General features: G+C 40.6%; 1 protein-coding gene across 2 annotated transcripts in view; it reads right to left on the bottom strand.

Moving 5' to 3' along the window:
• The window catches only part of CAPZB (capping actin protein of muscle Z-line subunit beta), a 105,307-nt gene that overhangs the window by 36,146 nt on the left and 43,871 nt on the right, over positions 1-25,290 (bottom strand). For both annotated transcript variants that reach the window (XM_032779537.1, XM_032779536.1), the window contains exons 3-4: positions 14,516-14,637; positions 3,338-3,451 (exon numbers count right to left, since the gene is read on the bottom strand). In XM_032779537.1, coding sequence (XP_032635428.1) covers positions 3,338-3,451; positions 14,516-14,637 — 236 coding nt within the window. The remainder of the gene's footprint in view (positions 1-3,337; positions 3,452-14,515; positions 14,638-25,290) is intronic.

Here is a 25,290-nt window from a genome sequence, read left to right as displayed (position 1 = left end):
CGAATACCTCGGAGGCCAATTACAGCGCTTTTGGTGGCCACACTTGCTGAGCAGCGCTGCATCACCAGCGCTGCAATCTTTATACCCGAGGCAGAGCAGGAGTACAGCCAGCGCTGCAGCCAGGGAGATGCAGCGCTGTATGTGCCTTGCAAGTGTGGATGGTGAGTAAGTTGCAGCACTGTAAACCCACCGCCAGCGCTGCAACTCTCCAGTGTAGCCAAGCCCAGAGATGTGGTTCCTTTAGAGCATGAATTTCCTCCCCCACAAGAGAGGCTGTGTCACTTCAATAAAGACTGCACTAAGACACTCAGCAGCCTACTCAGTTTTCTAGGTTCACACACAATAATTCCAAACCTGGTTTAAGACATTTTACAGCGCTGGGAGGTCTCTGGTTTTTACTGGGAAATTATAACTACACTGGTCCAGTAAAATTCTTGAAGTTTTTTTTTTCTATTAAATTTACAAGAAGAGAAATGTGGTTAGTTATTCCCAATTTCATAAGCGCACTGAATACTCCCTGTTAAAGAGCATGAGTGGCCTCAGTTTCCCCATATGAATGATGGGCATAACACACTGATGAATACTTAAATCCAGTACTAGCTAGTCAAAATGTAACAGTTGTGTTATATCATATTATTTTCCAAGTGTGAATATGATTGGGTATCACTGCATTTAGCCAGGAGCAATGGAACTAGCTAGCTAAAATGGATTACCTGAATCAGTGGGGATAATCGCAAGCATCCAATGACGAGAGCTGTTCAGACTTGATAATCTATGTTTAAAATAACTAAAAACATTCTCCTCCCTTCAAACTTAAACTACAGGGGGCAGAGAAACATTTTCTGTGCAATGTCATTCCAACAGAAAATTAATTCAAAGACTTTGGTATCACAAATTGCTCTCAGAGTCCTCTTGAAGAGAGAGAGCTCGATAGGTCACACTTACCTAGACAGCACCGTACGCACATTGGTACCAGATACAGTATAATAAGTGCAGACTTTTATGATCTTGCATTTTAACTGAGTACAGTCTGGGCCTGCATAGCATATTACAGGAGCACAAGTAGCAGTGTCTACAGTTAAGACTTCCCAGTACTTCCCATAATAAGACCCTATTTCACTTGCTAATAACGTACCAAAGTAACCTTTCTGGCTGAAGTTTCACATGCAAAGTGGTTTGTCTCAGGCAGATATTGTTCATTTTAAGTTTCGGGGAGGGGGGGATAGTTTAGCCATTTCCAAGAACAAAATTAGGGAAAAATACATGGCTTTACCCACATTAAAAAAATGTTTGCAACCATTTTGTTTGAGAAACTAACAGTACAATGCTTTAGAGCCCGGACTTGAAATTTGGAAGGGGTTTGCCTGTATGTCAGGGACGTGCCCTTTGTTATCCCTCTAGAAAAAGGCACCAACTTGCACAGATAAGAAGCTGAAAATGTTCAATTTGCACATGTTCAGCAGAGACTTGTTAAGGAGTTTGGCAGCTGAATTCTCCAAAGATATCCTCCAAGCTTGCTATAAGGGCTGAGAGCAGGATTTTCACTGCAACTCCTGCTCTCAACTCCTGAGGGCCGCTTTGGTACCTGGGTAATAGAAATGAGAGCATTGAGTGTGTTCTCAAGGATTCCCCTGCTGCCACCCAGGAAGACTGGAATGCAGAGGGGACAAGAATTTGACCAAGGTGGGCAGCAACAGAGGGAGTAGACTAGGACCAGGAGTTTAGGAGACAGGGATGTAGACTAGGACTGGCTGGACAAAAAGTGAGGGAAAACCGGACTGAGAGCCAATACAGGGAAGGGGCAACGGAGATCAGACAAGGACACAGGTAGAGGAAAATAGTTTGTGATCACGTAATTAAAGATTGTATCATAACGCACAAGGGGACTGAATTTAAGTTGCACACTCAACCTTAACTTTGGAATTTCCTAACTTTTGAGCGTTTAACTTTGCAACTTTAACATTCTTTTGATGTAGAGAAGTGTCTATATTATAAAAAAGTGTTACACAACATGAAGTCAAAACACACACATAAGAATCTCAGTGGTATTCTACAGAAGGTTACCCTTTTAAAAAAGCACCAAGATTTAATATCTTGCCAGAGAAACATTTATAGCAGGTCAGATGAACAAAAGAAAGGAAGTGGTCAAGAACTAAAAATCTTTACCTTTTGCCAGCATTTGTTAGTGCCTGAGTAGTTTAAGTATCAACCATGGAAAGTAACTACATCTAAGGCTGTGTATTTATCACTAGCTTCTGGTAACACATGCAAGCCATTGAGATTTGCTCACATGCTTTTTATAGTAGTTAGAAATCTCCAGGAATACAGCATTTATATTTCAGTTCTACTATATATGTGTGAACTGTGAAATTAATAGAATTACTATTTACATCCCAGCAGTGATTAAGACACCAAGGACTACACAAACCCCTTGCTAAATCTGATAAGTCAAGCCCTATGATGAAAGGGGAGTTAAAACCCAGTCCAGTCTCAGCTTTCAAAAAAGTTATTCAGTAAGGAAAGCGATTTAGAAATGTTGCCACTAAAACTTTAAAGAGAGACTGTCAATTTGCTAGTGCTAAACTGTCCCCCGACAACAGTTTTTCTACATATGACCTGTTAATTCCCACTTTCCAGGCATGTGGAATGGAAAGTAACGGAGAATTAGCCAGTCTAGCCTGCTGGAGTCCAGAAAACAGGGCATTCTACTTGGTTTCAAAGTTTTTAATGGAATTTCTGTCTCTACTGGTGTGAAAAAGTAGCACCTGACTGTTTGGAAAGATACAAGTCTTACTGAATGATCATTGCACTAACAGTGAAGTTAAGAAAACCCACACAACTGAATATATTTCAGTATGCCTACAAATACTGTTTTACAGGAGGATGTACAAGTCACTTCAAGTTTCTTTAAAATTTACTCTCTGCTATTGGGATTGTTTTTTTTCAAAGGACTCAGTTTTGGAGGGCTGGGAAAAAGAGGAAGAACAGATGGCTTAAGACTGAGCTGGTCAAGACAAATAAGAACACAGGTCATTCCAGGGCAGGATTGCAGTTAGAAAAAAAAAATGCAGGTGTGCGAGGAAAGAATTCTGCCCCTGTATCCCCTTCAGAGCTTGGCTTCAGTATCAGTTGACACATTTGATCACTCCTTACTTTACTAATGTTACAAATGGATAAAGTAGATCAACAGTCAATAAGCCTTTGTGTGTCCTTCTGCCTCCAATGCACACTGCAAGCCACTCTCAAAGGCTGTTAATGAATGTGTTTCCTAGACTCAAGATATGTGAATGACGGAAGCAAAGAAAGCAGAGGGTTCTACATGGTAGAATCGACCTACAAGTCTCTGTACTGGTCAAAGGCATTGTTGGCTTCCACCTCCAGCTTGCGCAGGCGAGCAGATGGCATGGCACCGTCTTCTAGAGGAGGATCGTATTTGTTACTCCATGGTGATCTGTGGGGAAGAAAAAAGGGGGGGGAAGAAACTTAGACAATCAAGGCAACTCTGAAAGGCTTTGAGAAGTGTAGGCTCAAACCACAGATGTTTGAACTTGCAAACAAGAACTATTAATCTGTCAAAACTGGATCATAAACAGCTATTTCTGAACATTGATAGAAAGGGGACCTCACATTCCTAAAACTTGTTTATAGCTTCTAACTTTCCCTATAGATCACCTCTGATCTTTGTGTTACTGGTATATGTGCAGTCATGTTTGGTGCTTGGTTTGTTTTTTTTCAAGTATGAGTAATTTTCAGTAGCGGCTCTTTGGAATTGGGGGTGGAGGGGTCTTAATGCTGGAAGCCACTGAAGCCTTAGCCATTAGAACTGCTTACCTGAAAGATTTTGTATCCAGTTAGACTGGGTACTTTATCTGAGAGTTTTTGTACACCATGAGCTTTGTCAGGATTTGAGCAAATACTATATCGCTTACAATATTTACATTCTCTTCCACTAACTGGTTTTATAAAACAAACACACTACTACTTTTGTGCAACCATCAGGAAAACATTTAAACAGTATGCAAGAATTAACAGGATTTGTAAAACTGCAGGTTTTTTAATGAATTTCTGCAGGCGGCAGAGATTGCATGCTCTCAGTGAAATGCTTGGTATTAAAGGGTCGATGGAGCCTCGTGCCTGCCTCAGAAATTTAGAATTCCCATTTTATAAACCCACATTCTCCTTTGCATTTCTCCTGTGAACAACCAACCTGCATATAATCATTGCTAGTTTAAAAAGGTATCTCGAGCCTTTGCAAAGGTGCTTTTTAAAATGCTCCAGTCTGCTAACACATATCAGCTTTAGTGTAGTCCATACAGAAGGGCCTTTTCCTTCGGTAAGCATCATTTGTTATTAATTTCTCTAAGAAGTGTCTAGCTTGACATATATTTAACACAAAGCGCAAAATAGTCTGTTTCCATCTGGCCTCGCTTTCCCCACATTTCATTCCCCTCCTACTCCTCTCTGCTGGATTTAGCTCAACAGGTGAGACACTAGGCAGAGTCAAGTCACTGTGTCACATCCAGCCACAGGAAGACTTTCCAGGCAGCAATTTCCCATTTAAAAAAAAGAAAACTCAAACGCTTTAGCGAATGTTACAAGACTGTATTATTTGTTTAACAGAGAATTCTGTCACGTCAGAAAGATTAACACACAAAACAAGGGTTCCTACCCCCGAAAGTGCAGGCTTTGTGGCATTCATAAGTGAAACGGACGCACACATAAGACAGTACAAATATAGATCTAAAAATCTCAAACCTGACAGCATCAGAGAGCTGCAGACAGGACATCAGCCTCTATCATGCACCCTCTGAGGAATGAATAAAATAGAACCTGAACCCCATGCAAACAGCAAGTATCCCAGACAGTCTGCAGTACTCATACTGTTTATGTTCATAGTTGCAGCCTCTGTTCCTAAATGCTGCCCTCTCCGCACCAATCTTTTTTTTAAGCACATAAGTCCTGAAAACTAAGTTGTGTTTCTGCAATTCCATATGACATTTTGCTGCTTCTCCAGATGAAAGGGAACCAGTGGCCAGAAAATCTGTGTTGACCAGAAGTACCCTTGCAGCCCCCTCCTTTCCAACAATCAATTATGCATTACTTAATAGGGACGCCGAACACCTTCTTTTCCCCATCAACAGTTGTTTTGCCCTTCATAACAGACTGGATCAAATATTCCAGCTTCCAAGTCAATTGTTTATTGAGTGAAAAAGAGGTCAGGTGATTGCCTGTGAGGTAGACAAATGTTTTACTAAGATCAGCTGTGAGAATTAGGTCCTCAGAGCCCTAGGAACATGTGGAAAGCAGCTATTGCAGAAGTGAACATGGTAAAATGCTGGCTGACTCAATCTTAAACCCAACACATTGATAGGCTCAATCAAGGAAGGTTATTGAAATAGATCTCTGGTGGTGACTTTGTGAGGAGGTTGATCAATTTTTCTTAAGTTATTACTGGGTTATTTGATTTGATCTGGGATAACTGATGGGTCTTTATTTACAAAGGATTATCAAAGGCATCAAAGACGTAGACGTGCATTCTTAAAATGCTTTGCTAAAAACCCAAATATACGGAGTAAAACTACTCAACAAGACAAAGTCAGAAATGCTGTCTGCTATATACTTCTGAAGAGAAGCACAGTCCTGACATCCAGAAGTTCCAAGGCAAGTGAAACATTCCTCAAATCAGCAGCAGAAAGTATCCAAGTGTAAAGGACAACCGTGCTCTGAATAAAATCTAATATGCAATTAACCTATCCAAGCTGGTTCTGATGGCTATTCCTTCAGTTTTTATAAGAAGTTTCCTTAGCACACCAACTATTTACACAAAATGTACAGTTATTCCAAACAAAAACCCAACCATCTAATCTTCAGGCTACAAAACCTGGAACTATGTACTTAACATACCACCTCCTTCATTCACATACAGAATGTTCTTACTATGGTGTCTTCCAGCATTTTGACTTCCGTATTCCCAACATTTATTAAACATACTGATTAATCTAGCTTTAATGTAGCAACAATATACAATGGCACAGAAGTGATGCACCCTTTCCAACTCTTGCTTCAGATGGCACATTACATAGAAAAAGACCAAGGAAATGCTGTAATCTTAGAAGTGCTCAGTTTGGGATCCAAATTTTGTGCATGAATCAATCTATTTTATCAAGTGCCAACCGCAACCATATTGTCTAATATATTCAGAGCCCTTTAAGCTGGCAAGAGGAAACACACAAGGCTGCCTATCTCCTATTATAAATACTGGCCTCTGAACCCATGACCATCCCCATTTCCATCACCTAATCTATTGCAGGAGTCAAAATTGGAAACATTAAGTTTTACTTTTGCTGGACAACTTGCGAACATACTCAACCTCTCCACCTTGGAGAAAAGATCAAACTCCTTTCTTTCAGGAAGTTGGGTGGTCTTAAAATTAACTGAAAACTGCACCCTTACAAAAACAGACACTAACAACATATTTTCAGTTACGATGGGCACCTATAGACTTTTTTTGTCTAGGAGTAATATCAGTAAATCTAAACAATATCTTTAAACACTCCACTATTCCTCAACAAAATTCAGACAGATCTGATAAACAACCAGCATCTCCAGCCTTCCTTATGGGGCAAAGTTCATTGAGTTAAAATGAACATATCAGCAAAACTGCTACTTACAAACCTTTCCCATTATAAAAATTCCTGGATCAAGTTATCAAACAATTTTTGTGGTGAAACAACAAACCTAGAATTAACCTTAGTAAGTTATAATTATCCAAGTAAGTAAAGAGTCTTGTCCATCCAAATGGAAGCTATGAATCATAGAAATTTAGGGCTGGAAGGGACCTTGAGAAGCCATCAAGTCCAGCACTCTGTGCTGCGTCAGAACCAAGAAACCTAAACCATCCTTGGCAAGTGTTTGTCCAACCTTTTTTTTTTTTTTAAACCTGTATTGACAGGGATTCCATACCCTCCCTTGGAAGCCTATTTCAGAGTTTAACTACCCTTAGAGTTAGAAAGTCTTTCCTAATACTAATCTAAGATCTCCCTTGCTGCAAATAAACTCACTGCTTCTTGCCCTATCTTCACTGGACATGGAGAACATGTGATCACCATCTTCTATAACACCCTTACCAGATCATCTTTTCTCAAGACTAAACACGCCTAGTTTTTTAAATCCTTATCGGTCAGGTTTTCTAAACCTTTTATCATTTTTGTTGCTCTCCCCTGAACTCTCTCCAATTTGTCTATATCTTTCTCAAAGTTTGGTGGCCAGAACTGGACACACTATTTCCAGTTGAGGCCTCACCCATGTTGAGTAGAGTGGGACAATTAGTTCCCAGGACCTCCTTGTTGGTCAGAGTCAAGTCTAAAATGGCTGTCCCCCTGGTTACTTACTCCGAAATGTTGTCCCTAATACATTCCAAGAACTTCTTGAAAATTGTGTTTTGACATATTATTAACTACCCAGACAGCTGTTGGAAAAGTAAAGTCTCATTACTACCACGTCTTGCGTTTTGGATATTTCTGTTATTTATTCTAGAAATGCCTCATCCACCTCCACTTCTGATTTGGTGGTGATGGTAGCAGTCTACTATAGACATCATCCCTATTTCTTACCCCATTTATTCTTACTTAAAAAGAGACCCAACTCATCTGCCTCCCATCTCCTTCTGAACCTCCGAACAAATATATATATTTTTGACCTAAAAACACAAACACCTCCTCCGTTTACTCTGCCTGTCCTTCCTGAACAAGCTATACCCCATTATACCAATATTCCAGCCATGAGACTTATCCCACTAAGTCTGTGTGATGCCAATTAAGTCATAATATAATTTACGTATTAATACATCCAGTTCTTTCTGTTTATTCCCCACACACCCAGCCCTTGTGCATGCATAGGTATCTACCATGTTGAGCAGATTCCCCCACTGATTTCCCTCCTGTTGCTCCTATGACCCGTCAGTAATTTTCTATGTTCCCCTCCACTTTCCCAAACATCTAACTCTCTTTTAAGGTCACTTTTTTCATACTGACAGGTGGGCTTTTATTACCTGCTCCCTTTGAATCTAGTTATGTTGTGATATGGGAATGGTATCACTTCAATTCTAACCTACTACAAGTATTAGCATGGCAAATGATTGAACAAGATACAATTCCTCCAGTTAGATGGAGTTCTTTAACCTGCCTAAAACACAAAATTTACCCAGTGCTGCTAAAAATAATCTGAATTTAACTCTCCTCTTGCAGAGCTGAGGGTCAGAAACTCCTAAAATCTAAAGAATTATTTACTCCCACACCTACTACAGGATTTGTTCAATATCATCCAATAAAAGAAAATGTTTCAAAACCTTTGCCCATAAAGGGATAATAACTCTGAATGGATGTTTCAACTACTTTATCCCCTTCAATCAACTGCAACACTACAATTTTATATACACTCATAATTAAAAATTTGACTAAGGCCAGTGCCAGCTCTTTCATCTCATCCAAGAAACAGAAGCAGTGCCAATACACAAGAAGTCCTAAGGCATTTTATTTCCAAATGTTACATAAGCCTATGGACAAGAGAGACAGGCTATGTAAAAACAGGAACGAACAGGAAGACAAGGCATCAGCACAGAAATATTAGAGGCTGACTTGCTATCATTCATAAGGTCTATATTCAATAGATTCCTATGTTGCAGTATTAATTTTCCCATAGTCTATTTCCCTGCAAACAAAATATGAACAGAACTAACTGTCCAAATTGTAAATCACCTACCATCACTGTGTCAGAATAATCCATTGTATTCCAGATTTCTGGGTCACGGTTGAAGATTGTTTTGTAGGAATGGCAAAGTCCCCAGTGCATTTCATCCCAGCGGTTTGTTGGGTAACACCAAAGATATTAGTCAATGTCAAACTGATAATATTTTCACTGACAGCAAAACTGTTTATCCTATACTGGTAGATCTCTGAAGCAAAACAAGATTTTGGCACCTGGAATTTCTATGTAACATTACTCTCAGCCTTAAGGACTAAACCAGATCAACACATTCCACAGAATGAGGACTGTCTTGCATTCACCTTTATACCCGATTATAAAACATAGCCCTAGAACGGAGAAGCACCCCAATCTATTATAGATCAATTGTACCTTCTTTCTCCAGATGATAGCCTGTAACATGAAATCTTGTACATAATGGATTAGCTATTTCATGGCAATTAACCCTTCCTTCCTGATTCCTAAATATTTGTTTTATTCTTCATAGATATTAAAGTCCCACTCTTCAAAAGAGGCTTCAACTTTTCCTGTGCCACACACAGCCCAGTGAGGATTTGTGTGTGACCAAAGCCCCTTGCAAAACAGTAACCATCACTAAGTAGCAGTGGAAGTTATTCATTTCACTCACCTTCCCAGATGAAAAAAAGATAAAATAACTACATAAATATATGCTAGGATTTACACACTTCACAAATAAATACGAGGAAGAAAAAGCAGCATACATCTCTGCTTCATTTAAATTTTAAAAGACAGGACAAAATTAAATGTTTTGCCTTTCAACAGTCTCTTCAATTTGCCTCTGAAGCAGGTAATCTCTGTTCAAGTTTTCCTTCAGGTGGGTATGATTTAATTGCAAGTATTAGATTTCTTTTGCAGACTGCAGGAATGGAATTTTAAGAGAAGCCTATAACTTACATTTTTTCTGGCTAGTAGATTGTGGCATTTTCAACCCATTACAGTTGGAGCCAGCAGTAAGTTTATCTAAAAAAATTCATAACCCTACCCAAAATGTTTTTGGTGGAAGAGCACTCAGAACACTTTTAAAAGCTTAAATGGAGGCTATCTGAAGAAAGACAGATGGACAAAAGCACTTAGATTTCAAAAATCCGGCTTCCAATTTCCTTAAGAGAGAACGCTTTTGTTTCAGCTAACAGGTTTCAAACTGTGCTGTTGGCACCAGTCTCCCCATAAGGATTCCATTTAAGAAAATGATCAAACGTACTTAGGATGGAAGTGTGTGGAGAAAGTCAGAGACCTTGAAGTTTTATATCAAAAACGCTCTGCCTGTACGCTCTGGATTCCACTGCCAGTTGATATTCCCCCAGACACCTTTGTCGTTGCAGGAGAATGCAAATCAGTGCCTACAAGACTATGTGAATGTGCAGCTCCTACCAGAGTAAACACACAATAGTAAAGCAAACCAAAAAAGAAATCACTAACCCTATCGCCACCAAAAGGAGAAGAGACTCTAATTTCCCTCTTCATATTTAATTAAAATTTTATTCACGTAGAATATTGATCAGTTAAAATTACTTTTAAAGTCTCAAGTTTTTTCTAAAAATCCATTTATAAAATTTTAATTCTTTTTCTACTCCACTTTAGTTATTTATAAAGGGATCTTTTCAGCAAGGGAGAGAAAATAATGAAGCTGACCTTGCAGAAAGGACTGCCAAATGCACAAATTAAACACACACAAAACAGAGAGAAAATGCTTCTCTATTGCCTTTCAGTTACCAAAATCTCAGGTCTTTCAAGTAATTGGAGCAGGTACAATATTGTCACACAAGTGTCATTTTCAAGTGACCTGTGCCTCTTTAATTTTAGGGCTAGTGAAAGATGCTTGGCTGCATCTTGAAGACTGAAGTTCTCTACCCATGGCACAGATGCAGCACAAGATGATTGCCAGCTTTCCACATGCCCTGCCAAAATGCATCAGCTCTGATGAGGAAGGACCTCTTGGAGGGAATAGGGAAATGCAGTCTCCATGATCTAATCCCTTTTTTACTTTGAGGCTGCCACAGAAGATGCCAAATGTGGCATATGACAGATGTAGCAATTTCCTGCAACATCTCTGGGAGATTTTACTTTACTGATTTTATACACCATTGTGGGCCAGAGATTGCATGTAATTCCATGGGGAGGTTGACCACAGCTCCTCCAGATACTAAGAACAGTGGGAGGTGATTAAGCAAATTCACTTAGGTTGCAACACCTTCACAGATGTACCACCACCGGCTCACACATACACCTCTACCCCGATACAATGCAACCTGATATAACACAGGTTCACATATAGCGCAGTAACCCCGGGGCTCTGGCAGCAGGGCTCAGGCAGCGGTTTAAAGAGCCTGGGGCTCCCCGTGGCCGGAGCCCCAAGCTCTTTAAATCACCGCTGTAGCCCTGTCACCGCTACTGCAATATAAACGGGGTTTCACCTATAATGCAGTAGGGATTTTTGGCTCCCAAGGACCGCATTATATCGGGGTAGAAGCGTATTAGTTCAAAGTGGATTCTCCAGAGACCAACAGATAAAGAAAGGACTTTTGGAAAAATAGCTGAAGTTTTAACTGACTCAAGGCCTTTTTTCTGATCCAGCTTCCTTAGGGTATCTGTTAGGCAAAGGAAATACAAACATACTCTGGGTACTGACCAACTTGGATACAGAAACCAATCAATATCCTGGAGTTTTTCAAAAAACGTTTCTAGACCCTCTTTGTGGGCCTGAGCAAATCATCTCTGTTGGAGCAATATCTCGTAGAACTCCAATGAACACTTCATCTTAGAAGATTCTCTCTTTCTTGGCTCCCTGTCATACAGAACATCTAAAGAATTCACTACAATTTATGCAGCCTCTGCAGCTCAAACAAGGCTACTTTCACAACTTTGCATCTTATCAGCAATTTCCCAACCCCACTTCCACCCCTCAGCCCCTAGAATAAAATGACTTCAATATTTTCTCTATGTCCATCATCTGTAGCAAGGACAATACTTTGCATGTATGTCACATCTTTCATGGCTCTTGAAGTGCTTTTGAAAGACCTATTATAATCAGGGACATCCAGAGGGGGGCGCAGGGCCCAGGGCAGAAGTGATGAATCTGTCACTTCCAGGACCCACCTGTCACTTCCAGGACTGACCGCACCAGTCAATCACACTGGTCCGCCGGGCCCCCCAGAGCACTGATTTGTCATACCCCAGGGATGGCTCTGATTATAATTCTTTTTAATCCTTTTATAATCCCATAACCTTTTTATGAGTGGATAAACGGACAAATTAATTTATTCAAAGTAGGTCAATCTCAAAACTGGAAGAAAACCCGTGATTCCAAGTCTCTTACCATCACTAGACACACTGTCCATTCTTGGGAAAGGTCAATTCCCCTTCCCTCCCCACCCAACCAAAAAAAGGCTGTTTTCTGAAAGTTCATCTTGGAATGGAATTCTTGGACCACTCTAAGCAAGTAAGTGGAAGCCACCACTCCATGTTGCTTACAAAGTAAGGCATGACTGAACTACTGCAAAACATTTTTCAGGTGTCACCACTAAAGAATGTGAGCTGTTACTTTAAAGTAACAATGGAAGCCAGAACCTTGGAATGGAACCTTTCTAATCACAACCCAGAATATATACTGTGACAAAGTTCCTCCTCTACCTTGGTGGGTCCTGCGCTTATTGGCAGATGTGCTCACCTCAGTGATCTTTCCCATAGTCTGGATCAGCTTCTTCTGTGTCTGATCAGGAGTTGGGAGGTTTGGGGGGGAACTCGGGCCCGCCCTCTACTCTGGGTTCCAGCCCAGGGCCCTGTGGATTGCAGCTGTCTATAGTGCCTCTTGTAACAGCTGCATGACAGCGACAACTCCCTGGACTACTTCCCCATGGCCTCCTCCAAACACCTTCTTTATCCTCACCACAGGACATTCCTCCTGGTGTCTGATAATGCTTGTACTCCTTAGTCCTCCAGCAGCACACCCTCTCACTCTCAGCTCCTTGTGCCTCCTGCTCCCAGCTCCTCACACACACTTCCTCTCTTCTGGCTCCTCCTTGCCTGACTGGAGTGAGCTCCTTTTTAAACCCACGTGCCCTGATTAGCCTGCCTTGATTGGCTGCAGGTGATCTAATCAGCCTGTCTGCCTTAATTGGTTATAGCAGGTTCCTGATTACTCTGCTGCAGCCCCTGCTCTGGTCACTCAGTGAACAGAAAACTACTCATCCAGTGACCAGTATATTTGCCCTCTACCAGACTCCTGCACCTACTGGTCTGGGTCTGTCACAATACATACTCAGAGACAGAGGTAAGAGGGCTTTGTTTTGTTAACCTGGGACAGAAAGATTAATGATGGCCATTACCTAGTAGTTTAGTACTCCCATGTAAGAGAGGAGTAAACAGTGGGCAATTGAACATTCACAAAAAACTTTCTGGAGCACAGGCTGAGTCTCTTAATGAAATCTTTGGGACTATGCCACTATTATTACAACCATTAGAAGGAAGTAGGTACAGGATAAAAGGAAACAATTTCAATTTAAGGCTCTGCAAATATTTCCATTGTGACTCTCCAGTCACTGGGTTGTAGTGCTGGCACCATTACTCTTGGTTGAACTTCAGAGTAGAGAATCTTCATCTCAAAACATTAAGCCAAAATTTAAAGAACAACTGTAAAAAGATCAAAAAACTGAAATGAATGAGGGGAGAATCTGGATCAGTATGGGTTCACAAGACTGAGTAGAAGTTATAATCACAAACCCTCCTAAACAAGACACCTTTTTGCACAATCATTCAAAAAAATCCCTCTTCTGCATATTATGAATATCTAAGTAGTTAGTCCACAATGCACATTAGCTATGGGCAAGAGGTTTTTTTTTTTTTTTTAGCAGTATGCCTCTACAAAAAAAAAAAAACAAAAAAAAAAACAAAAAAAACTTAGAGTGGGATTTTCAAAGTGAGTTATTAATGTTAGGTGCCCAAATCACATTTGTCCCCTTTGAAAATGACAGTCAACGTTTCCTTTCTCGCATGGAGGCTCACCTAGAACTGTACGACTAGAAGATTTTGTTTTGAATGCCATCATCAATTTTTCCCCACTGTCCTCTACTCCGGAGATTTTCCACCCTGGAAACCACAATATATCACCTACAGACAGCATAAGTAGTGTCCCTTTAGATAGCCAGCTCTGGTGTTAATCCTCTAAAATAGAGCTGGATGATAAAAAGTACAGAGTCCAGAGGAATCCACTTTGCATCCACCCCAATTTAGCAAGATACTTCAACATGTGACCAGCCTCCCAAACTTCAGCGAATCAACTAAGGCCATAGCATAGATTCCAGTGACTCAGGAGCAACCAACCTAGTGCATCATCTGTGCTAAAATGTGTCTCATTCCTACCACAGTCTGTAGTGGCTCTCCCACTCCTCCCCAAGATATCGGACTAATGGCAATATTTCCAGGTTCTTGGAAGATTAACTCAGTGCTTTTCTAATGCCGAGTAAAGAGACAGGAGATGTTAGGGATTGATTATGACACTCATGTTGACCACCACCTTACATGACTCCACTGGTTCTGTTGGGGCTACTTATATAGTAAGATATTGTCTAACAAAGGTGGCAGAATCAAGCTCTTCATTAGCAAGTTGAGGTCAATCTCAGCTCAGCTTTGCTCAAAAAGCAGAGGAAGAAGGGAAAGTGACACGGTCGTTTAGCAATGACTTGCACTGCAATCCTTCCATGAGATCAGCTGCATTCTTGGGATACGAGCTCACCTATAAGAGTCTCCATCTCTGTTGTAGTCGCACAATAGATAGTCCTTTCCCACCACCTTATCCCGAGCAATCTTCAATGGTTGGTCAACAGAAGACAGGAGATCTTCACAGAGGCTTGGGACCTAATAATAAAAGAAGAGGAGGGGGGCAAACATTATGATTAAAAAAGGGCCAGTTTCTCTACTAATTACAGATTGTGTGTGATTTGTGGAGAGAGTTTTAAACTTCACCACTTAATATCTCACCTCCACACTGTTTAAAAAAAAAAAGCCTAAATTGTTTTCTAAAATCTATTTATTTATTCTGAACCTGCCCCCAAAAAGTTGCATTTAGGATTTTTTCTACTCTATCCCCTCCTCCCCCTGCCCCATCACTTCAGACTTCATTATCCAGCCACTAGTATGGTCTACTAAATTTAAATACATAGATTCTCAGTGTTAGTTTCTTGCCAACAAAGTCCAGTGAAGAGACTGTTGAGAACTGATGAATAAAGGTAAATATTTATAATGGAGTGGAAACCAGAGAGCTGCTAAGAGAATAAGCTGTCCATGCACTAGGACTTATTTTTCAGAGGCTCCTGCTCTGGGTTGAGTTTAGAATATTTTCCAGGCAGCCTGCCAAACATTAGTATGCTAAAAAAAAATATATATCAAAATATATCTGCTATACTGGTAGCTTTTAAATGGATCCATAATCCCAGCTGCTACCCTGTGCTTTATCTGGAGAAAGGAGCAAATCCTCATCTGAATAGAACATGGCAAAGAATTTTTGACATACCGCAGGGAAGATGTAATAATATTTTGCAGCACAAAGCTGGTGTAAGCCTCAGCACAAGTAAGCGAGCAAGTTCTTTCCCCCGGTCTCTAACCATAAAGCAGCAACACGAGCCACACCAGCACTATCAACCTTTCCTTAGCTCCAGGCTTTGCCAAATTTAGAATAGTATCTGCCCACTCGAGTAGTTTCCTCAGTACACCAACTCCATTTCCCCTGTACACAGTTTAGAATAGCTATTTGTCATGCTAGAGTGTGCCATATTCAGTCTGATGGTTAATCATCAAAATACTTCCTAGGACCACTATTAAACACAACCGGTGTACCTTGCATTTCACCTGGGGGAAAAAGGAGTTCTAGAATTTGTTTAAGAGATAGACAAAAGTATAACATTTAGATGTAAAGACTGTTTGATATCACATATATAATTAAAAAAGACTAAATTTTGGTTGCTTGGAGAGATCTGAACTATGTTTGTTTTTTTTCAGATTCTGCTATTGTTTCTTCTCCCTTATGTATACACTTAAATGAACACTAATGTTAAAATATAAATCTGCAATTTCACGCTAGCATGAAATCACTATGTAAACTGATAATGCATGTAATTTTCTGAAAGTATCCCAGACAGGATAAATTTAAAACATTTATCAAACAAATGGCTTTAAAAAAAAAGCTGACAGGCACATTAGTAACAGGAGATTATACAGGTTAAAAATCAGACCCATCTTGGCTGTCATATAAAACATATAAATGTGGGATAGGGAGTTAGGTTCACCTACATTAAATTCATGAAGTGGTTTTAAAACCAAGATTGCAATGTTTCAGAATGCTAGGATAGTGCTGTATTATAATCATTAGAAGGGAAGATATTAGCAAGTCTTAAAAACCTTGTTGATATCTATAGAAAATGAAATTGTAAATGGAAGTATCATTGCTGCTGCTGCACTGATGAGAAAAAAAATGAAATTCATGTGTCAGTACACGCTTTCCATGCCCTTAAGAACAACAAAACAGCAGTGCAATCAAATAAAGTAATATAAGAATGACTTGCTCTAGCAGTATCATGATATATTGCCCATATAATGTGATATCACCTTGGCTTTTCCATTTGTAGAGGTACTAGAATTTTACACAGTTAGCTCAAACTTCAGTAAAAGTTAGCTGATCTACATGTCTTTCAAACCCTTAACCATAGGATTAAAAAAGCTTTGAAAGATGCACATAAAAAAGTAGGCTGGGATTTGTAAAGGAACCCAATTGAGCTGGGAACCTAGCTGCTTTGAAAATCCCAGCTGTAACAAACACCTATTTTCCTCCTTCGAAGAATCTGTGGTTTGACATAGCTAATGTATGGAAGTTGTGGGAGCTATTTAGCTATATTATTGCCTATTAGCTTTTGATATTTGACATTTGAGTCAAGGGTTCGAACAGCAGCATTATATTAGAGAATGTTTCCCAATGAATTTAAATGGCTTAAAGGATATTTCCTTAATTTTTCGATCTGAGTGTCGGCAGCTGCTTGCTACTGTAGGATACAGAAGATTGGCTGTAAGCCCGCTTGGTGTAGGGGCCTTAGTTAGGTGATTTATCTATGGAGCTTGCCAAGTTAAACATAAAATGGATTCAATTTTTCTTTTTAAATAAATTGCCTGTAGAAATTCAGGGGAGGAAGTAAATCCAACAAGCTTTACTGCGCACCATGTACAAATTACCTAGAGGTTATGAAATTGCCATGCTCTCCATGGCACTATATCACCTCAGCCCATAAACAAGCAAATTATTTAATCTCAGCAGTCATGTGCCTTGGTCAAGTCCTGCGATGTGGGATATACAAAGGTTCATGCTAGGAGGCTCAGATACTTCTAGGGGACAAGCGGCTCAAAATTGCAATGTAAGAGAAAGTGTTTAAACGCAGGAGTAAAAAAAAAAAAGTAGTGAGCATTTTCTAGAAGAACCTGTTTCATTTTTCCAAAATTGGACAAATCCAATACTCTAAGGAATTGGTCATACAAAGGAGATACAAAATCAGAAGTGTCATACCACAAACTACATGAAATGATGTATGTGTGTACATACGCCCATCTGGTTCTACTTTGTCTCTTCCTCCTCTTCTCCATTAGCTATTAGTTTTACAATGGTTTTTCAGGCAGAGAGCAACTTGAGATGAACTCTTCAGTGAAATACACAGTAATTTCAGACACATGTACAATACGATCCAAAGTGCCTTTGTCTTCAGGAACTATACTCCCTCTACCTCCTAAAACTAGCCAGCTGAATACATTCCATCTTCTGATTTGCTTTATGGCCAAGTGCCCATCCCCTAGAGATAAGAATCTAGAAACACATTGTTCATTTTGTTGCCCATTTAGATGAGTAATAGTGATGAAAACATGACTGGGAGAAGAGTGGCATTCTTCCCAGACTCCATTTCCAATCCACGTCTGTTCCTATCACTTTTGTTTGGAAAAACCTCTACAATGCAAGTGCAGTAGGAGACCAGCACAGGTCTCTTTACTATTTTTCAAACAGGCAAAACTGAACTTAGTTTTAAAAGGACACAGAGTCAATTCCGCTGCAAAATAGTTGCTATGTAGCCACCTGGATTCCCCTTGCAAAAATCTGCACAAGAGAAGATGTAACTGCAATTTCTCTGTATTCATGAGACTGTTTAGCAATCTGGCTTACCTCTGCCAGAAAACACCACCACAAACACAGCAGTGCAACTGCATCCATGTAAGGGCACACAACTTTAACTAAAACTCTGGGATGAATACAGTGGTCAAAAACTTTTCTCCTCTGGCTCAATGGAATGCTCTACAACAGTGGTCCCCAACCTTTTTACACTCCAGATCACTTTTTAAATGTAAGAGCAACCCAGGATCTACTCTGCCCCTTCCCCAAGACCCCACCCACTCCATTCCCTGCTCTCTTCCCCCCTACCCTCACTCACTTTCACCAGGCTGGAGGAGGGGATTGTGAAGGGGTGCGGGCAGAGACTCTGGGCTGAGCCTGAGGCAGGAAGGGGTGACAGGTGCAAGCTGTGGGAGGGTGTTGGGGTGCAAGAGGGGGCTCCAGGCTAGGGCAGGGGCTTAAGATGCAGGAGGGGGTACAGGGTGCAGGCTCTGGGAGGAGGCTCAGGGCAGGGGGTTGGGGTGCAGGAGGCGGCTTAGGGTGAAGGCTCCCACCAGGCAGCACTCACCACGCACGGCTCTGTCAGTGGCGCAGTGAGGCTAAGGCAGGCTTCCTGCCTGTCCCAGCCCCACACCACTCCCTGAGGAGGCCAACACAACTCTGCGGCCCCTGGGAGAGGGGTGGGGGGCACGTGGCTCTGTGTACTGCCCTTCTTGGCAGGCAGCACCCCCAAAGCTCCCTGTTCCCAGCCAATGGGAGCTGCGGAGATGGTGCTTGCAGGAAGGAGCAGCACGCAGAGACCCCTGCCCTGGGGGCATGCTGGCCGCTTCCAGAAACCTGCCTTAGCAGGAGTCCTGCTACACGCCTGGAGATGGCGATCGATGGGTTGGTGACTGCTGCTCTACAATAAGGGTCTAGAGTTCAACTGTACAGAAGACAGAATTTTATCTGGGGCCAGACTGAAAAGGGAAAATAGTTTTGGCAGGAATTAAGGGCCATCACAAATACCACCACCTTCCACTCTGAAGTGCAAGGTGCATTCTTTGAAATTGCTTTCTCTAATAGATACACGGCAATTAGTATATAAATAAAACCCTAACCAAAACAAGATGCTCCACTGCACACCCTTCTCCCTCCAAAGAGAGGATGAAAGAACAAACCAACATTGACAGATATTAGTCATGTCACCTAAAGCACTCAGTTAGCGCTCAGATACTATGGTGATGAACATGGTGTAAGAACCTGAATAGAACTATTAACTGTAAAAAAAGGCAGCATTTCAGGGACAATTGCAGCACAGTCAATGACTTTTCACTCCACATAAACCGATTAAAAGGTGGCATTCCTTTAAGTCCCTCAGTTTACCCAAATGTCAAATAAGATAATGATGACCTCACAATCACGTTGTCAGGTTTACTTTAGTGCCTAAAGACCTCTGAGTGAGCTTAAAAAAAGTTTATAATATTAAGCAATATTAAGAAGCTAATTTAAATCCTGAAAAGGCAGAAAAATTCAGTAGCCAAGTGTTATGGACAGCATTTCACTTGAGAGCTACATAGGCAATGTCATCCAGTCTTCGGAGATTATGTGCAGTACTACCTGCACAAGTGGACTACTGGACAGGGAGGCTCAATTTTTAGTCAGTATTTCCCATCTTTCTGGTTGAAATCAAACCATTTCTAGACTTTCATGAGGTTGCATTGTCTGACTCAAGCTTGTGTCATCTACAGATAATCACAATATCTTAAGTGTTTATAAGAATTGCAATCTTTTCATCTTCCTTAGGTGCACTGTGGTAGGAGTTATTCTGCAAGCTGTAATGGGCAATCAATTGCAATGATGCATTTACTGGATTCTATCCCTTTTTTGGCACATATTTCAGAAGGCACGGAAACTTATGCCTCAGTTTCCCTAGGAATAAAATGACACTTTTCTACACCAGAAGAAAGTTGAGAGATTTAATACAGTGATGTTTATAAAAGATCTGAGATACTTCACTGAAGGGATTATATAAGGGCAATGTATTTTTCTTGTTCAATTAACAAGACTCAAGTGTGGCCCAGTCATGCAACGGGGCAGTAATTTTATAGTATTTATTACATCAACTATGTAACAGCTGCTATACTACTTTTTTCAGAGTGGGTTACAGGCATACTTAACACATCGGCCTTCACATTCCATGTTGTGGAGCTGCTTATATTGAAAAGTAGTGTTCCAAAGCTGTCTGTACAAGTTATTTGTAGCTTTAAATGCTTCAGCAACACACGTACCAGGAATAGGAACGAGTCTTCTGCAGAGTTCAGACTAGCAGTGCCTTTAACAATACAAGATGCTAAATGTAACATGCTCAGGACAGACACTAAATAAATACAGCAATAATTTAATCTTTGGGTTAGTATTTTACACCAAAAAAGCAGCTCTCATTAAATCTCTTCCTCCTTCCCTCCCACTTTAAGATGGTCAAATACCCAGCCCAGCCTCCCCCATGCACTTACATGACAGAGCATATTCAGATTGTGTAGAATAAGTTTTCATTTAAATAGAAAGTTTCCAAGCCTCATGGTTGCAAAGAAACTCATCTTGCACCGGAAGGTTAACCACTCTATCATCTGGAATTTATAGACAACCTGACTCATTGGTTCTGTGCTATGAGAACCTCTTACTTATACCCTCCATTCATTTTACCATGTTATTAACTGGAAAACCTGATTATACCAAGTATCATTTCAATAGACAGACGGGGAAAGCAGGTGGGATCAAAACACACATGGAGGGAACTGGTATTGCTATAAGGAAGGAGATGCTGAAGAAAATGGGATGCTCACAAGGAAGAGGTAGGAGCAAGAGAAAGGGAAAAGGCAGAGAACCAAAGGCAAAAACAGTGGCTGTTTCCAAAAGGTGATCTTATTTTCCCCAATTAGTGACGCTGAAGGGGACAAAGTATGAAATAACTAAATTTAGTTTCTACATATAGGTCATACTTTACTTTTTATCTTTTGCAAACTTCCCCATTTACAACTGAAGAAGTTCTGCCAAGGACTAATCCTAACTTCCTACGCTGGACCCAATTATCACTATTCAAATTTAAATTTGGCTTCCTCTGCACTGTGAGACTCCCAAGGTATCTTCACTTCTGCAGATGGGCATTACAAATAAGTCCGACTGCCCCTTCACATGTTGGTGTATAGAAACCACTCCCACAGTAAATAATAAACCCCACAAAAAGGCAAGTCTCCAGGGCCCAAAATTAGTTGTTCAAACTGGGCTTAAATGGCATTGCTATTCACAAGCATGCACCATGGAATGAGGCGATGGTACTCTTTTTTTCAAATTAGACATACAATGAATGAGTAATGTAAAGGAAAGAAACAATGAAAATGAGACCACCGTATTATAGTGCATGTTAGTTGAACAAGGATTCTGTTGTCTTCTGTGTAACAGTATTCTTCACTGAGTTAGTGAGCCAGGTATTTGGACAAAGTTTTAATTAAGTTAACCATTTTCATATCAGCAGTACAAGCGATCACCTGCGTCCAGGCTGAAATTGTATACCTTCTACAGCAGCCCGTCAGCCTAATTGTTCCTTCCTGATACACTGCTTGACCAACAGAATCAACTGCATAATCTAGATTAAAAGGTCAAGAGCAGATTTTACATATAGATAGGATCTAACTTAAAAAAAAAAAAAAAAAAGAGAGAATGCTTGTGTTTTGATGGAAAGACAAGAGTTAAAGTGAATAATAATCCAACTCCTACATTACATATATGGGCCCCAAGTTTGCCCTGTGATATGCGCAGGCAATTTCTAGTGGAGTTGGATGTGCGTGACAGTAGAATTCTGCTCCTTGTGTATTACGGATATATTTAGCAACAGATATTAATCTAAAATATTAAGTTCGCAATCTCGGTCGGCTAGGTTGCTACAAGAGCCTTAATTTGTGTCTTCACCAATTTCAGTGTTTACAACTCTAATCCTAATGCTATGTTAATTTGCATATAAATAGCATGCCTGTCCATGCTTAAAGACCAAATTACAACGTGCGCCAACCCTCCAGTAACCTCATTTTGGAAAGTATGCGCAAAATTTGGTGGTGTTAAAGGGCCGATGAATTTTGCCCAAGGACAAGAGCTGGAAAGGAAGGCTCATTAAAGTACTAATAGCTCCAGCTTGATTGAGTTTAAAAAAAACACACAAAACAGAACACACACACAGTAACCTATGCACTTGGCCCCGTCTGTCCTTTGAATTAGGCTCTACAACATGCAGGTGTCTGCAGAGATGCAAGATGCATGCAGCTTTTTAAATAAAAAGCAAACAACCCCAAATTTAAAAACAGAACATTTTAATTGCACTTGAGACTTTAAGGTTCTCATTTTTATTTGAATTCTTATAAGACTGATGTCAGTGTATGGAAGTGAAAAAAAAAAAAAGATTGTCAACGTCAATTAGAAAACCACTTGAATGCAAAAAACAGCCAACACTTAGCTGGCACGTTCATAACAGTGATCATTTTGGCATGCCACCCAGTTCAGACTGGATTCCTTCCATTTTGGGCCAGCATCTAATAAAATTTCATTATAATTCTACTGAGTCATTCCGCAGCCTTAGAATTTCCTGTTCCAGCAGAACACAGACACAGCTTAACGGATGTTGCGGAAACTTAAAAAGGAAGCCTGGCTCCACTCATCTTGTGCTTACAAACCACTACTAAAGTCACTCCCCCAAATCCACATATGCTGCTAAACCTTAATTTGATCCATCATATGTCTGTGCTCACAAATTTGACACAAGCTTTGTTTATTAAGTGAGACTCAAATGGACTTTGAGGCTGAAGACTCAGATGTAAAATTATATTTGCAACAGCCCACCTTTAAACATATGAGGTGGGTTGGAAGGGTCTCTGTGTTTTAAATATATAGATAAAAATGAATTTGCTACCATAGAAAGGTGCTTGTCTGACAACCCTACAGACCTGATTAAACACTGCTCAGTCTGTAAGAGGTACATCAGAGTACATCATACATAAACTGTCTGTAATGTGCCACTCTTACCACTTTAAAAGTTATTTTTCCTCCCTTGATATCCTGCTGATAATTGATTTCATCTCGTTAGATTGACCTCACACTTGGTACAGCAACCCCATCCTTTCATGTATTTATACTCGCTCCTGTATTTTTCACTTCATGCATCCAATGAAGTAAGTTCTAGCCCACGAAAGCTTATGCCCAAATAAATTTGTTAGTCTCTAAGGTGCCACAAGGACTCATCATAGGCAGTGTCACACTTAGGTTATTTGCAGAGCACTGGAAATAGACCTCAATTCTAATCTCTAGCGACCACATTTAAAGAGTTATGGTAGGTTATCCTTCATACCCATAAAATCCTTGGCCTTTTTCCTGTGACTGGCAACACAGTGCTAGTTGTTGAAGCACCATCTCATTCCATGTAACCCATTGAATAGCTGAAGACTCACCTGGCAGGCCCCAACCAGCCCTAAATTTTGACCAATGGCCTCACAGTCCATTTTTGTCAGTTTCACGGTCAAAGGATTTTAAAAATCATGTCATGATTTCAGCTATTGAAATCTAAAATTTCACGGTGTTGTAACTGCAGGGGTCCTGACTCAAAAAGGAGTTGTGTGGGAAGGTGTCGCAGAATTATTGTAGGGGGAGTTGTGATACTGCTACCCTTATTTCTGCGCTGCTGCTGAGGGCAGCGCTGCCTTCACAGCTGGGCAAGCTGGAGACCGGTAGCTGTTGGCTGGGAGCCCAGCTCTAAAGGCAGAGCTGCTGCCAGCAGCAATGCAGAAGGAAGGGTGGCACAGTATGGTATTGCCACCCTTACTGCTGTGCTGCTACCTGCAGAGCAAGGCCATTAGTCAACAGCTGCCACTCTCCGGCTGCCCAGCTCTGAAGACAGCAGTGCAGAAACATGGTCGGCATGGTATGGTGTTGCGACCCTTAGTTTTGCGCTGCTGCTGGTGGCGGCTCTGCTTTTGGCAGCTGCTGGCCAGGAGCCCAGGTCTGGTCTCCAGCAACCCAGCTCTGAAGGTAGTGCAGCAGTAAGGGCGGTAATACTGTAACCTTTCTAAAATAACTTTGTGACCCCCTGCAACTCCCTTTTGGGTCAGGATCCTTAATTTGAGAAACGCTGTTCTCCCCCGTGAAATCTGTTTAGCATAGGGTAAAAAGCACACAAAAAGACCAGATTTCGTGGCCTGATGTGTTTTTCATGGCCATGAATTTGGTAGGGCCCTAAGAATGATTTTAAAACATGCCTTATAGTGATAAGGAGCTCGGTGTATTTCGCTTGAGTCTGACAAAGACAAGGGTAAGGGGGGATGATTACAGGTTATAAAGTATCTTCACGGGAAACAAATACTTAATAACGGCTCTTCAGTATAACAGACAAAAGGTACAACACTATACAATGGCTGAAAGTTGAAGGTAGGCAAATTTGGAGTGAAAACAAGGTGTGAATTTTTAACAGTGGGTGTAATTACTTGGAACAACTTGCCCAAGGTCATGGTCGAGTCTCCATCACCGACCATTTTTAAATCGAGATTGGATTTTTTTCTAAAAAATATGCCCTAGAAATGTTAGGGAAGTTTATGGCCTGCTGTAGACAGAAGGTCAGACTAGATCACCACAATGCTGTCCCTTCAGGTCTGAGAATCTATGAATTCCAGGAAGTCTTAACTACCTGTGTCACAAATCAGGCTGACGTCACCAGTAACAACAACTATAATTTACAGAAGCACACTAATCTGAAGTGCATTATTGTGATGTACCTACTCCCCAGCTATTCCAGTTTTCAAAAAGGGAACAAACTCAATTTTGGATCAAAAATTGTGGTTTTTATAAAAGCCCAACAAATAAAAGGTATGGGTTTCTTTAAAGTTCCAGTGAAGGTTATTTAAAAAAAAACACAAAAAAACCAAACAAACACTTTCAAGTACTTGCAACCCAAGCTCTGCAGTACTAAGAAGTTCAATAGTGAAAGTGGTTTCATTTTTATCCAAGCTTAAAATACAGAGTACAGAAAATGGAATGAAGAAAATTAGATCATTAAATTGACAACTTAAATCTAAGAGTAGCAGCAAAGTTACAATACAATTTAAGCTGAGTTTCAGAGTAGCAGCCGTCCTTATAGTGTGTATGGTAACACCCACTGTTTCACAGTGTGTGTGTGCGCGCGCGCGCCTACTGTATTTTCCACTGCATGCATCCCATGACATGGGCTGTAGCGCACGAAAGCTTATGCTCAAATCAATTTGTACACAAGTACGCCTGTTAATTTAAGGTTGAGTGTCCCTTTAATCATTTACATATATTAAATCAGGTTTTAAATTACCATCAAGGTAATCTTT

The sequence above is a fragment of the Chelonoidis abingdonii genome, chromosome 23 (genome assembly GCF_003597395.2).
Source record: "Chelonoidis abingdonii isolate Lonesome George chromosome 23, CheloAbing_2.0, whole genome shotgun sequence".
Taxonomy (NCBI): domain Eukaryota; kingdom Metazoa; phylum Chordata; order Testudines; family Testudinidae; genus Chelonoidis; species Chelonoidis abingdonii.
The sequence above is the reverse complement of the archived record's forward strand: the minus strand, read 5'-3'. Positions and strand labels throughout refer to the sequence as shown.